We start from the raw sequence: 13,776 nt of genomic DNA, 5'->3' as shown, positions 1-13,776 counted from the left end.
ACCCTATATATATATCTAATCAAAACAATTTAAGAAAAAAATCAAAGCCACAGTAAAAATAGTAAATATAAATATAATATAAACATAAATATATAATATAATGTATTTCTGAAAAAGAAATCCATAGACACCAACATTTTTACTGGAAAAAAGGAAAGCAAGTAAGTGTTTTTTTTTGGATAGGCTAAAAAAAAGAAGTTTTCTATTATGTAGCACGTGATTTTGCAGTGTCAACAAAGGCAAAGTAAGTAGAAAAGAATGTGAAGACAAAAAAAAAAAAAAAAGAAGAAAAGAAAATCCCTGCGCAAAAATTATAATTTAATCCCCACAATTAGAAAAACACAATTCCGAAAGAAATTCTTATTCTTGTGTAAGTGTGTATCACATTTCCAAAACATAAGCTTCGAATATAGAAAGCCAAAAAAAAAAAAACAAAGACGAAACACTTTTGATCCTACAGACATTTAAATCTCAAGAAATTCTTGTTTCTTCTTCTTTCGAGATTTGTCTTTAATTTTTCTTTTGAAAAAAAGATGCCATCAAAGGAAGAGCTATCTTCAAAAGTGAAGGCACGGTTGTCCGTGCTCTCTGCTCATTTGGCAGCTCCTGATTGCTCCTCCCAGAACCTCAGCTCCACCGTCCTCGAACCATGGTGCGTGTCGGCTCAGACCGTCGGCTCTGTCGGCGGTTCGTTAACCATTGTCGACGAGCGAACGGGAAGGAAATACGAGGTCCCTGTCTCCAGCGAAGGCACTGTCAAAGCTACTGGTTTCAAAAAGGTTATATTTTTTTCAAAGTTAAACCAATTTGTCAGGCTTTTATTTTTTATTTTTAAATTATCTGATATTGATTTGTAAGAGATCTAATTTTCTTTAAACCCTGAATATGATTGTAGATAACAACAGGGAAAAATGACAAGGGGCTGAAAATATATGATCCGGGGTATTTGAATACAGCTCCGGTTCGGTCGTCGATTTCTTATATAGATGGAGATGAAGGGATTCTTAGATACAGAGGGTACCCAATTGAGGAATTGGCGGAGAGTTCCACGTTCTTGGAAGTAGCCTACCTCTTATGTAAGCTTTACAAATACAGACACCGCCTTTCATTATCCGAACTGTGACTGTTTCAAAATTTTCTGTGGAAAAAAAATGTATGCATGTAAATTTAAAATTATTTTTTTTTGTTAGGAAAAACAATTTGGTATAAGTAACACTATGCACATGAAATTGCATGCATAGAGTCGTGGATTAGTTTATGAATCCTAACTCACAAAGCTATTAGTTTATTTAGGAAAGATAGTTCAGACTTACCAAATCAAATGAAATCTTTGTTAGATCAAAGGAACCCATTGGTGCCACCCATTTTAAAATCAATGCACATGGAGATTGTATGTAAATTCTGTGACATGGTGTGTAGTGAAGATCAATGGGAGGTTAAGGAGTGAGAAAAGTGAGAAAAAGAAGAAATCGAATCAATGGTAGATAGGGGTATAGGGAGGATGTTATGACTCTGCTAAAGGGAGTTGGACTCCCAATTAAAGTGTAAAGAGAAACTTTATGCCATTTTGTTGATATGCATCTAAAGCAAAACCTTTTTTTGATTAACTAATAACTGACTATTTGAGGATAAAATCATAGTTGCGCACCTTTCTCATTGTTTATATGAGAAACATGAATTTAACTTAATAATTCAATTGTAAACTATTTTGAGGATAATTTCATCTAATTATCTGGGACTATAAAGGTTTATATTCTTGTGTCTTTGATTGCAATTTTGCATTTATTTATATATTTGGTTATGTGTTTTATGTAACTTGCTTCCTCTTTGTCAGTGTATGGGAATTTGCCATCTGAAGGTCAGTTAGCTGACTGGGAATTTGCTGTTTCTCAGCATTCCGCTGTGCCACAAGGGATTCTGGTATGCTTTTCTTTCTTCTAGCATTAAACCATGTCTATTCCTGTGATGCTGCAATTTGCTTGATGTTTATGATAAATGTACTCCCTCACTTTTCTACTTTCTTTGGTTTAAGGGCTGAAATTCAGGATTTGTTTTACTTGAGAATAATGTTTACTGGGTTCTTTCCTGCTAGTTCAGCAGAAGTTCTTTAACCTGTATTTTCTTATCTCTGTTTTGTAGGACATTATACAATCAATGCCTCATGATGCACATCCAATGGGTGTACTTGTCAGTGCAATAAGTGCTCTTTCTGTCTTTCATCCTGATGCCAATCCTGCTCTCAGGGTAAGTTGATAGTCAAGCTTCAACAAATGCTTTAGGAAGACTCATATGAGTTGACATTATGTTGCACTAGCGTTTTGTATGCTTATGGATGTGGGTCCGTAAGAGTAAAATGTAGAGAGCAGAGAATTGAGAGAGAAGTGATAGTTATAGAGAGAAAAAAATAGGTTATGCAGGGCAAATGTTTTGCAATTTTAAGGGTTCTGAGTAACATCAAATTGTTTTAAGACAGATATAAAATTTTATGTATATATCTTTAGTTGCCTGTCTTGAGGGGCTATATTCCAAATGTTAAAAGTTAGTTGTAAGAAATTAACTCTCTCTCTCTCTCTCTCTCTCATATATAAATATATATTTACACTATGGGGTAACCTTTTACAAAAAGGGTCAGAATAAGGAGGTTTAACCTGATCCTTCTATATATAAACATGCTCTGGCAGTATGGCAAGATTGAAGGCAAGTGTAGTTTTAGCCTCAGATTAGCAGCGAAGCAATTGTGAAAACATTAAAATGTGAACAATTTGCAATAACCTCCTGTTCTTTGTTAGAGCAACGCTATTGGGGTATCTCTTGTTGCCAATGCTTGCTTCGGGCTTAACTTATTGGCAACTTTACTTTTGAATAGCATTGTTAAGACATGAACTTCTACTGTACTGCAGTGCTTTCTAAATAATAATTTAAAAATCTTTATGAGATTATTTTATTCTTCTAGCTTGCCTGGTGTTTGATCATTCATTTATTATTAATGTAGGGCCAAGATCTTTATCGGTCAAAACAAGTGAGGGACAAACAAATAGCACGCATTCTTGGAAAGGTTTGCACCATTCAATTTCTTTTTCCTCTTTCTGTTTTTTGTTCTCTAAGGAAGTTGATTCTGTTTTATGCTTGATATTTCTTCCACTCTGGTACATGAACTTGTTACTTACATCCTTGTCCCTTCTCTGATGGACCATGCCTATATCTATGGCTTGGGATTGCTACTTATTTACATTCTGTCGAGAGATTAATACAAAATTAATATTTTGTTTGCAGGCACCAACCGTTGCTGCAGCAGCTTATTTGAGGATGGCAGGAAGGCCTCCAGTTCTCCCTTCTAGCACCCTTTCTTATGCTGAAAACTTCCTCTACATGCTAGATTCAATGTATGCACTTTTGCACCTTTAATTCTTTCATTAGCGTATTGGCTAGATTTACAAATTACTTTGGGGAAAAGAAACAATTTCTCTTCTGGTGCTAGATTTTATTTTCGTTGATCATTGCTAATGCTCTTTTATCTTGTCATCCTCATTTAGGAGGCAATGAACACTCATAAGATTAGGCCTTCCTTTGCGTAACTAAGGTATCTATTTAAAAACCTTTCAGGGGCAATCGGTCTTACAAGCCCAATCCTCGGCTTGCTCGAGTGTTGGACATTCTTTTCATACTACATGCAGAACATGAAATGAACTGTTCCACAGCTGCTGCACGACATCTTGCATCAGGGTAGGTATATTAATGTTATAGCACAATTGTGCTAGAACAACCAAAAAATCTTGTATTAAATATCAGAATGTATCTACATTTGCAGTGGAGTTGATGTATACACTGCTCTAGCTGGAGCTGTTGGAGCACTATATGGTCCTCTTCATGGTGGAGCGAATGAGGTATGCAGAAACAAAGTCATAATAAATCCATGGTTATCAGTAGTGGTCTGGAAATTCAATTTCCACTGGAATGGTGTTAAAATATGCTAGTGTAGACTAAACAATTTAACTTTTGCTGTTATATCTGTTTGTTTGGTTATTTGAGAGTATCAATTTTTTTTCTTTCAAGCTGTTTGTGCATCAGTACTCTTAGCTTGTTTTCGTTCTCTTGATTGGTAGGCTGTGCTCAAGATGCTTAGTGAGATTGGAACAGTTGAAAACATTCCAGAGTTTATTGAGGGTGTCAAGAACAGGTGAATGGTGCATATAAATTTTGCTGTTAGTTTAAGTGACAGGAAGCTAAAGGTTCCACATGCAGCATGCTGTATTTTCTTTCTAAAGTTTTATTTATTTTTAAATGCATCTTCATTTCCTTAGGAAGCGGAAAATGTCTGGTTTTGGGCACCGTGTATACAAAAACTATGACCCAAGGGCAAAGGTGATAAAGAAATTGGCGGAGGAAGTTTTTTCTATTGTTGGCCGGGATCCTCTTATTGAGGTGTTTATCTACCCTCCAAATTTTATTATTTTACATTAGGCAATTGTTTTTTCTCATGCCTACTCTGTTGATTATTTTTTAATTACTCCATATTAAACCTGAGCTCGTCCATGGTTATCTAAGCTGATCACATATAATGGGGCATGCAATGGGAGTTCAGTTATATTTCTGAAAGCTTGTTGTCTGGCATTGGTCAAGGCTTTGAGTTAGATGGCTGATTGTGTAAATAATATTTTCCTTTTTCAAACTTGGTTTAAATTAGTAAGATGAAAACGCTTTTATAGTTTGTTTGCACTTACTAGTTTTAAGGGACATTTATACACTTATGTAAGATTGCTGTATTTTCCATTAATGTTTTAATATGCTTCTTTATGCCATTTCTTTGGTGGTTTGCAGGTGGCTATTGGTTTGGAGAAGGCTGCATTATCTGATGAGTATTTTATTAAGAGGAAGCTCTATCCAAATGTTGATTTCTATTCTGGGTTAATATACCGGTAAATATATCATTAATTTTCTCTGCTTACTGTAAAAAACTGGACAAATGCATAAAATATTGCTAGTTTTCCTCCTCCACGTGTTATAGACTGGTGACTTATAAGGTTTTATTCAATAGGGCAATGGGATTTCCATCAGAGTTCTTCACTGTGTTATTTGCAATTCCTCGAATGGCTGGATACTTGGCACACTGGCGTGAGTCTCTAGATGACCCTGATACGAAGATAATAAGACCACAACAGGTATAGTTCAAGACTCAAATCTATATTATATTTTCATGATTATGATGATCTCGATGGTCTCAAAGAAATGTTATTGACATGTTCACTCCCAGCTTCTTGGCACATAAGCCAAGCTGCATGTTATTTTCTTCTATTGCGATGTGATTTGTTGTGAAATCTACCTAAATAGTATAGAAAGACTTAGAGCCCTGAAGAAAGGCTCCCATAATTTCCTTCTCATTCCATCTTTTTGGCTGTGGAACTGCCCTATCCACTTTGCCTCAAGTGATAGGAATTATGAAATTTTGAATTGTGATAAGATATTTTACAGTTACCAAAGTTCCCTATCTTGATTTCACTTTTTTCCATTTAAATTTTCAGGTTTATACCGGTGTATGGCTGCGGCATTATATGCCACTCAAGGAGCGGATGGCAGCCACTGAAGTAGACAAGCTTAGTCAAGTATCCATATCAAATGCCTCGAGGCGGCGACTGGCTGGGTCTGGGGTTTAGTCTTTATTGTAATTATAAAAGGCTTTGCAAGAGAAATAAATGGCATGGGTTATCTCCAGGAAAATAAATGTACCTCTTTATCAGTGGCATTCTACATCAAAAGTGTATTTTAGGCAGAAGCTGATGCATTGGCCCCTTAATCTTGTTATACGTGTTATGTCGCATAATTTAGACCTTAAAATACTTGAGTTGGTGAGCTTGGAAATGGTAACTTGTTCTTGTTGTACTTGGTTAATAGATTTCTACATCAAGTATAGATGTAGAAGAATGCACTTGCTAGCTAGCTATCTTAGGCCCAAGGGTGTTCCTAGGGAGGAAGAGTTACATCGCAGATTTAGGTTTGGAACACGTAAGTCCTGCTTTCCTGGGGTTCACTTCATATGCAACAAATTTGCCATGGCAAAAGAAAAATTGATTCGAGTCAGCTGGTTGTCCTGCTTAAGAAATTAACTAATGTCAGTTGAACGTTATAATATCTGGTGTTGTGACACATAAGAGTTGGATGTATGGACGCAACAAACTGTTCAAATTTGAAATGTGGACCATTATCAGTGTTTGGAAATTGGATCTGGTAACCAGAAATCAGGAATGGAACAACACAGTATTAGTTTATTTAGTCCTTCGATAATATGAATCTTGGTTGGTAATATTTGAATTTGGCATGTTGTTATATCTTAGTTTTTAGGGATGAATGTATGTTTATCTCCATCTCTTCATTCAGCGTTTGATGATATTCCTTTCAAAAAAACGTGTTTGATAATATCTTTCAAATAATAATAATAGAAACCAACAATGTCTTCTTCAAATGGTAATCATGGACCAGATTATGGATTCCAATTTCAAAACAAATAAACGTCTTGTAATCCACCAAAAATTAATATTGCCAAAGCTAGTTATAATTAAAATGCAATGTACTCACCATGCCTTGGTTAACTCTCCTACCTTGTTCATAGTCTCTCATAAGTTTATTCTGATGTGGACTTTACAATCCTTTGAGTAAGAAAACTAAACTGCTTAATTTCCTTCATTGTCACATAAATGAAACGGCACGGTGAGTGAGAGCTAGCATTTTTGTTTGGCATTTGAAGACAAAATCAGACTTTGTAACCACTAAACCATCACTTGCAATGATGATAAACTACAAGTCTACCATTCAACTAGAACAGATTTAAAGGATTTAGCTTAATTGTAACAATTATACCATATTTGTCAAAGCAATATTTATGAGTAGAGGTCTTTATCAGAAGGGTTTTGAGGGCACGTAGACAAACATGACGTTCGTGTCCTGAAAGCAGCTGGAAAGGCTAAGACAAGTGTGTAATTGAGGAAAATTAGGAGTATATAAGTCTAAGAATTCATCACAGTTAGTGTGCCTCATCATTTTTCCAAGTCATCAATATTAATTTCTAGCAAGCAAGTTAGGTGCTATTCCGCTATGGCCTTCAAAAACCTGCAGCTGCATCAATGCATTTGTTTGGCCTTTATCTTCATAGTCGGTGCGTTAGTTTGTGAAGCCACATCGCGCACTCTTCAAGATGCATCCATGTATGAGAGGCATGAGCAATGGATGGCCCGTTATGGACGCGTGTACCAGGACAACAATGAGAGGGAGCAACGTTTCAATATTTTCCAAGAAAATGTGGCACGCATTGACTCTTTCAATCGCGCCAAGGACAAACCTTACAAGCTCGGTGTCAATCAATTTGCAGATCTTACAAACGAGGAGTTCACTGCTTCTCGTAATAGGTTCAAGGGCCATATGTGTTCCAACAAGGCTACAACTTTCAAATATGAAAATCTTACTGCATTGCCTTCTACCGTGGACTGGAGAAAGAAAGGAGCTGTAACTCCTATCAAGGACCAAGGCCAGTGTGGTAAGTTCAAATTCCTTATAGTAAGAAATTAATATTACCAAAATGTTACTACTATTTGGTTCTGAGTTCTAACTGTTGATGTAATGTTCATCAGGATGTTGTTGGGCGTTTTCTGCTGTGGCAGCCATGGAAGGGGTAACTAAACTAACAACAGGTAAGCTAATTTCCTTGTCTGAGCAGGAGCTGGTTGACTGTGATACCAAAGGTGAGGATCAAGGCTGTCAAGGTGGACTGATGGACGATGCGTTCCAATTCATCCAAAACAACAAAGGCCTAACAACTGAATCGGACTACCCCTACAAAGGAGTTGATGGCACATGCAATACGAACAAGGAAGCCAACCATGCGGCCAAGATAAACGGATTTGAAGACGTGCCAGCCAATAGCGAAGACGCCTTACAGAAGGCTGTCGCAAACCAACCGGTTTCTGTTGCTATTGATGCTGGGGGGTTCAAGTTCCAGTTCTACTCAGGTGGAGTATTTACCGGAGATTGTGGCACTGCCCTGGATCACGGAGTTACTGCAGTTGGTTATGGAGTGGATGACGATGGGACTAAGTATTGGCTGGTGAAGAACTCTTGGGGTACTAGCTGGGGCGAGGAAGGCTACATTAGGATGCAGAGAGATGTCGATGCTAAGGAGGGCCTTTGTGGCATAGCGATGCAAGCTTCATACCCTACTACATAAACCAACACTCCTTCCTATTTTATATATGCTGCTGTGTTTGTTAATGTACTACGAACATTGCCAACAAACACGTTGGAAGCCCATATGGGAATCCCGATGTTTAATTTCAACCGTCATACAGATGTATAATTTTATGAAAACTAAGAAAAAGGTTTCTCTGTTACTAAAGGATTGACTTCCTTAATCAATGTCAATGGCGATTTGTATAATAGTTCCCTCCCTTGCCCACTCTTTTCTATTTTTTTAAGCACTTGTTAAGATTTGGTGTTCATTGTCTGAATACGAAATCTACAGAGTGTAAATAGTCAAATCATAGTTTTCGTTCAATTCATGTTGCATTAAGTTATGACATATTTGGTTCAACATGCAACTTAAGAGCCAAACTTTTTTACTATCCAAGCACTTGATCTAGTAATATGATTCTTGTCGACTCTTGTATAAGTGTGTTCACCCTCACATATCTTAATCTTAAATGTTTTTCTATCAGCAATAATAATAGATGCATGGATCTTCCCATTACAACCATTTTCTTCATACCAAGCTATAAGCCTAGTCTTGTCATTTTTGATCCTTACTATCTTTGTCCTTTTTGGATTACATAATTCGTAAGGATTTCCCTTCAGTGATCAACATTGTTAAACAATGTGTCCTTAACAAGTCTTCCTTTTCCTAATTCATCAAGGGCATAAGGTATTTTTGCCATAAACCTATCAATGGCTATCTATACCTTCCCTATCAAAATCAGAACCTCCATGATACGTCTCTTCAACATCAGTTCCAAGCTCAAATAACTCATCAAGGGTATCGTGCATCACCATATCCTCAATCTCAATATTCTCGTTACCATCTAATTGACTATTTTGATTAGCATTCTCAGACATCCAATCAACACCATTACTAGTAATATCATATTATTCTTCTTCATCACAGTCCATTTCAAGTTCACTACTAGATCCACTTTTAGTCATTAGATTCTCATAATCAAATCTAATAGATGTGAACTACCAGCACCTACATCTTCATTTGACTAGCATGAACAAAGACTATCTTGTTAACATTATCGCAGCAGAACCAATATCAAAAGTTGGTTTGGAAGAAGAGCTACCTGTAGTGACAGACATGAACATTGTTTCAAGAGGAATTATAGGTTTGATTTCCAAGTAAAGTTGGATTTCCTTTGTATCTCCACGCATGTCGTGACAGACTTGGAACATTGTTTCAAGAGGAATTACAGGTTTGGGTTATGGATGATGAAAAAGATGATGGAGGAGGATTGTGCAATCTAGCTTCAAAGAAGGGTAGTGTTTAGGGTCATAGATAGTTTAGTAATCAAACTATATATGTAATTGTCATTTGTTATTTGGAGACGAAATGTTCATTCTCAAATTTAATAAATTTGAGTTAAAGTATGATAAAATTTTGAAATTGAATACATTTTACGTTTTTTTTAATGATTAAGTTGATGAAATGATTTTTTTATATGAATTGAAAGTTTTAAGGATAAAAATAAAACATATGATCATATTACAAGAATATGATATTTAGATTGTTATGGATAACAGGTGATTAATTTGTTTGGAAGAATATTAGATACTGCTTTTGAGTCTCAAAATGGATTTTATAATTTTGAGCTACATCAACTTTTTATTTTAGAAATTAGTGATTTTTTCATATTTTGTTTGTTCTTATTTGACTTTTACAAGATTAATTTTATTTTTGAGTTTATCCCATTTTACTATATTAAAATTAATTTTTTTATAAATTTGATGTTTCATGGTTTTTAATAAAAAAACATGATTTTGGAACTTCCAAGAAAAATTGAACACAGAAAATAAAATTGAGAGAGTAGTCAAAATGTTTTTCTTTTTCAAATTTCTTTAAATTTCAAATGGAAGTCTTATTTTGGTTAAAGAACTTCAAATGCCTCAATATTATTGTCATATTTGTCAAATAAATTAAGATAAATAATACCATCGTAGCGTAAATGATATGGAATACATTATGACACGTGGTGTTTTCATACATGTCCATTAACCAAATCAAATTGGACGAGCATGATTTCAACACGGAAGAAATCGGGTCGGGTCATGTTTGCCAGTTCGGATCACACCCATGTACAGTAAAATTAGTGCAATTAAAGAGGATCCGACAAAGGAGCCAAGTAATGAAGCGCCAAATCCCAGACAAAGCAGTGCAGTGGCATCTGGGACCCACCTATTTAAACCCCACCTTCCTCGATCACGTTCCAAATTCCCACAGACGGATCAAAATCAAATTACATTAAAAATACTTCTCCAAGCATAATTCATTCTTCCAAGTTCGAACCCCGGCGGCGAATCTCCGCTCTGATTACCAGTAAAGACTCTCTCTCTCAGGTTCTTCTTCCTCGATTTCGAATTTCTCCTTTGATTTCATTCATTCACTGTTTTAGATCTCAATTTCGTTTTTAAAAAAGATATATATACTTGATAATTTGATTTGGGGTTTGTTATTGGAGTGTTTGATCGGTGGAATTTTCATTTAAGTTTACACATTTTAATTGTTACTTTTTTATTCCGATTAGAAGATTAAAAGGAGAAAATTTTGTATTCTGATTAGAAAATTCTCGAATCTGATTCCAGTTTCATAATCGTGGCTTGCATTTTGATAATTCAATTCAACTCAAATGCAAGGAGATTTGAAAATTAAGTTTAAAAACAAGTTAAAAATGAAAAAATTAGCTGTATTGAAGCCTTACTGGAATTGAGTCCAATCAGTCCTATCCTTTACATGGGAGATTTCTCTCTCTGTACGCTACCTGTGTCGCCAAAGCACCAAGCATACATCTCATTGAACTAGCCAAACCAAAAGAAATAAAACAGAAAATTTCTTTAGCCCGAGAATTACATTATAGGGGCAAATGGTTCTATTTTTTTTTTCTCCCCTTTGATTTGTTATAATATTGAGAATATCTTTGTGATCCATGATCTTTTGGAGTCCTAGTGTCTATCATGAATTTTTGATACTCACTTTTGAGTCGGAGTGTTGATCATGAATCTTAGGTACTCACCATCACTCTATTTTGTGGTAGTGCTTTTGGTTTGTTCTCGTATTTTGGATGGCTTTTTTTTCCCTTTCCATAATGGTTTCTGGTTTTGCATGCGATGCTGAATTGTGAGTGGAATTTTGCTGAGCGGATCTTATTAGATATGGTTGCATGAGCATAGACTAGATACTCATAAATATGTGTATGTATGTATACATATACATACATACATACATACATACATATATATATACACACACACACACACACACATACACATCTATATATGTATAGAATTTGGGATATATATATACTGCTGTCCTTCTTGTTTTAGTAAAATTTTATGCTTTTTTTGGGCTTTTAGTTATTAGTTTTGTGCAAATAGGTTTGAAAATTTTACTCCCAAATTCTAAACAGATACTTAGGGCGTTCATGGGCACTCACACATGCAAAAAATATATTTTTAATTACTTTTCCAAACTAATTATCATGTTTGTATTGGAGAAGATTTTGTAAAGAGAGAAAAATGATGTTTAGATTATTAAACTGTGGAAAAGAAACAAGAAAGAGGAGAAAAAAAATGTAATTGGATATGTGAAGGTTTATTATAAAGCTAAATTTGCTGGTGAATTACTTCCGGCTGTACAGAAGAAGAAAGAATGAAATAAGGGCAAATTGGCTATGGTAAATATGAATATTGTACTAAGGGTGCTTTTTGGGCTTCTGTCTACATATGATGCTATAAAACTTTGTCTAATATACAAATTTGTTTGGTGGTATTATAGTTGAACTTGCCCTATTCTTCTATTTATTTTGATGGCCAAATATTGCTATTCTTGTTTAAAAGATGCATGCATTGGACAATTAATTAATAGGATTTGACTTCTTATTTACTGCTCCATGTTTCTGTCTTCTAGTCTTTTGATGCAGAACCTTAGATGCAACTGCTTGTCTAATTTAAGTGCTTTGGTAAAAGTGTTTTTTTTTTTTTTGAAGATTGCTTTGGTAAAACTGTTAACTAAAGTGTTGACAAATTAAGCTTAAGTTGAGATGTGCCTTTAAGATTAAAGAATCAGTATAATTGGTATATATTTTGTTTCTGTTTGAAGGTAGGCTAAGAAACATTCTTTTGTTAACTATTTTTATTAATCCTACCTATATTTTCTCATGGTTCAGATATCTGAAAGATGTCCGGTCAAAGCCAGCGCTTGAATGTGGTTCCAACTGTTACAATGCTTGGAATCATGAAAGCTCGGCTTGTGGGTGCTACAAGAGGTCATGCGCTTCTCAAGAAGAAGAGTGATGCCCTAACTGTACAATTTCGTCAGATTCTTAAGAAGATAGTCTCTACAAAAGAATCAATGGGAGACATTATGAAGACCTCTTCGTTTGCCCTAACTGAGGCTAAGTATGTTGCTGGTGAGAACATTAAACACATTGTCCTTGAGAATGTTCAGAATGCTTCTCTCAAAGTTCGATCCCGACAAGAGAATGTTGCTGGGGTGAAGCTTCCCAAGTTTGAGTATTTTACAGATGGTGAGACCAAGAATGACCTTACTGGTTTGGCCAGAGGGGGGCAACAGGTTCAACAGTGCCGTGCTGCTTATGTGAAAGCAATTGAGGTTCTAGTTGAGCTTGCTTCTCTTCAGACATCATTCTTAACACTTGATGAGGCAATCAAGACCACAAATCGTAGAGTTAATGCTTTAGAGAATGTTGTGAAGCCAAGGTTGGAGAATACGATAAGTTACATTAAGGGAGAGTTGGATGAGCTTGAAAGGGAGGATTTCTTTAGGTTAAAGAAGATACAAGGTTATAAGAAGAGGGAAATAGAAAGACAGCTTGCTGCTGCCAAGCAGTTTGCTGAGGATCAGTTTGGAGAGAAAATTTCCTTGCAAAAAGGGGTTTCAATCAATTCAGCTCACAATTTGTTATCTGCAGCCATGGAGAAGGACGAAGATATTATTTTTTAACAAAGAGGCTAGTCTGTATGCCCTTTCCTAGGATCTGGTGCTTGTTTGATGGTGAGGGATTCCTTTATTTATTTAGGTGCTGTTCCGAATAAATGTTATATGCTAATGTGTATTATTTAATGATCAGACATTCACCATTTCTTTTTCCGACGGTAGACGTACATAATTTCAAGGCTCTAAGGTATGTTGCCTGAATGGTCTTTTTGTTGATTACTGCAATATGCTTGGGGGAGGCTCTCACAGTATGCATATAGATATAATCACTGTCTCTCATGAGTGAGTGTGTAGGACCTACAACTTTGTTTGCAGTGGATTGCTGGAAAACAGTTGCTTGGTGTGCATGCAGTGCGCACATTTGTGCAGCTGGGTGTATTTTTATGTTGAGTTGTTGATTAATTTTCAGACCATACTTTCTACCTGTCATGGATTGTTTTCTCCCCACTTCATCCAAAAACCATTGTGCATTTTTCCTTATATCAGTGGAAGAAAATTAGATTATATGTTAATAGATTATCATCAAGTTTCTTGATTCATGGAAGAGGTACTGGATGGGATATTATTGGGTT

The 13,776-nt window shown here is 35.6% G+C and overlaps 3 protein-coding genes across 3 annotated transcripts; all 3 read left to right on the top strand.

Annotated features, from left to right (window-relative positions):
• Positions 1-390: 390 nt before the first annotated feature.
• Positions 391-5,886, top strand: LOC18612123 (citrate synthase 3, peroxisomal-like). Its single transcript, XM_007048735.3, has 13 exons — positions 391-779; positions 896-1,076; positions 1,835-1,920; positions 2,140-2,244; positions 2,993-3,055; positions 3,274-3,383; positions 3,604-3,723; positions 3,809-3,884; positions 4,104-4,177; positions 4,302-4,422; positions 4,819-4,916; positions 5,036-5,159; positions 5,520-5,886. The coding sequence occupies exons 1-13, from the start codon at positions 534-536 to the stop codon at positions 5,649-5,651; spliced, it is 1,536 nt and encodes a 511-aa protein (XP_007048797.3). The 5' UTR covers positions 391-533; the 3' UTR covers positions 5,652-5,886.
• Positions 5,887-7,086: 1,200 nt separating this feature from the next.
• Positions 7,087-13,059, top strand: LOC18612122 (senescence-specific cysteine protease SAG39-like). Its single transcript, XM_018113956.2, has 4 exons — positions 7,087-7,525; positions 7,620-8,202; positions 10,491-10,567; positions 12,414-13,059. The coding sequence occupies exons 1-4, from the start codon at positions 7,087-7,089 to the stop codon at positions 12,419-12,421; spliced, it is 1,107 nt and encodes a 368-aa protein (XP_017969445.2). The 3' UTR covers positions 12,422-13,059.
• LOC18612121 (vacuolar ATP synthase subunit D (VATD) / V-ATPase D subunit / vacuolar proton pump D subunit (VATPD)) lies at positions 12,425-13,633 on the top strand. The gene has a single exon (XM_088808148.1). The coding sequence runs from the start codon at positions 12,425-12,427 to the stop codon at positions 13,208-13,210; it is 786 nt and encodes a 261-aa protein (XP_088664274.1). The 3' UTR covers positions 13,211-13,633.
• Positions 13,634-13,776: the final 143 nt, after the last annotated feature.

This window comes from Theobroma cacao, chromosome 1 (genome assembly GCF_053813885.1).
Source record: "Theobroma cacao isolate CCN51 chromosome 1, ASM5381388v1, whole genome shotgun sequence".
Classification (NCBI taxonomy): domain Eukaryota; kingdom Viridiplantae; phylum Streptophyta; class Magnoliopsida; order Malvales; family Malvaceae; genus Theobroma; species Theobroma cacao.
This window is presented reverse-complemented; position numbering and strand designations above follow the sequence as displayed.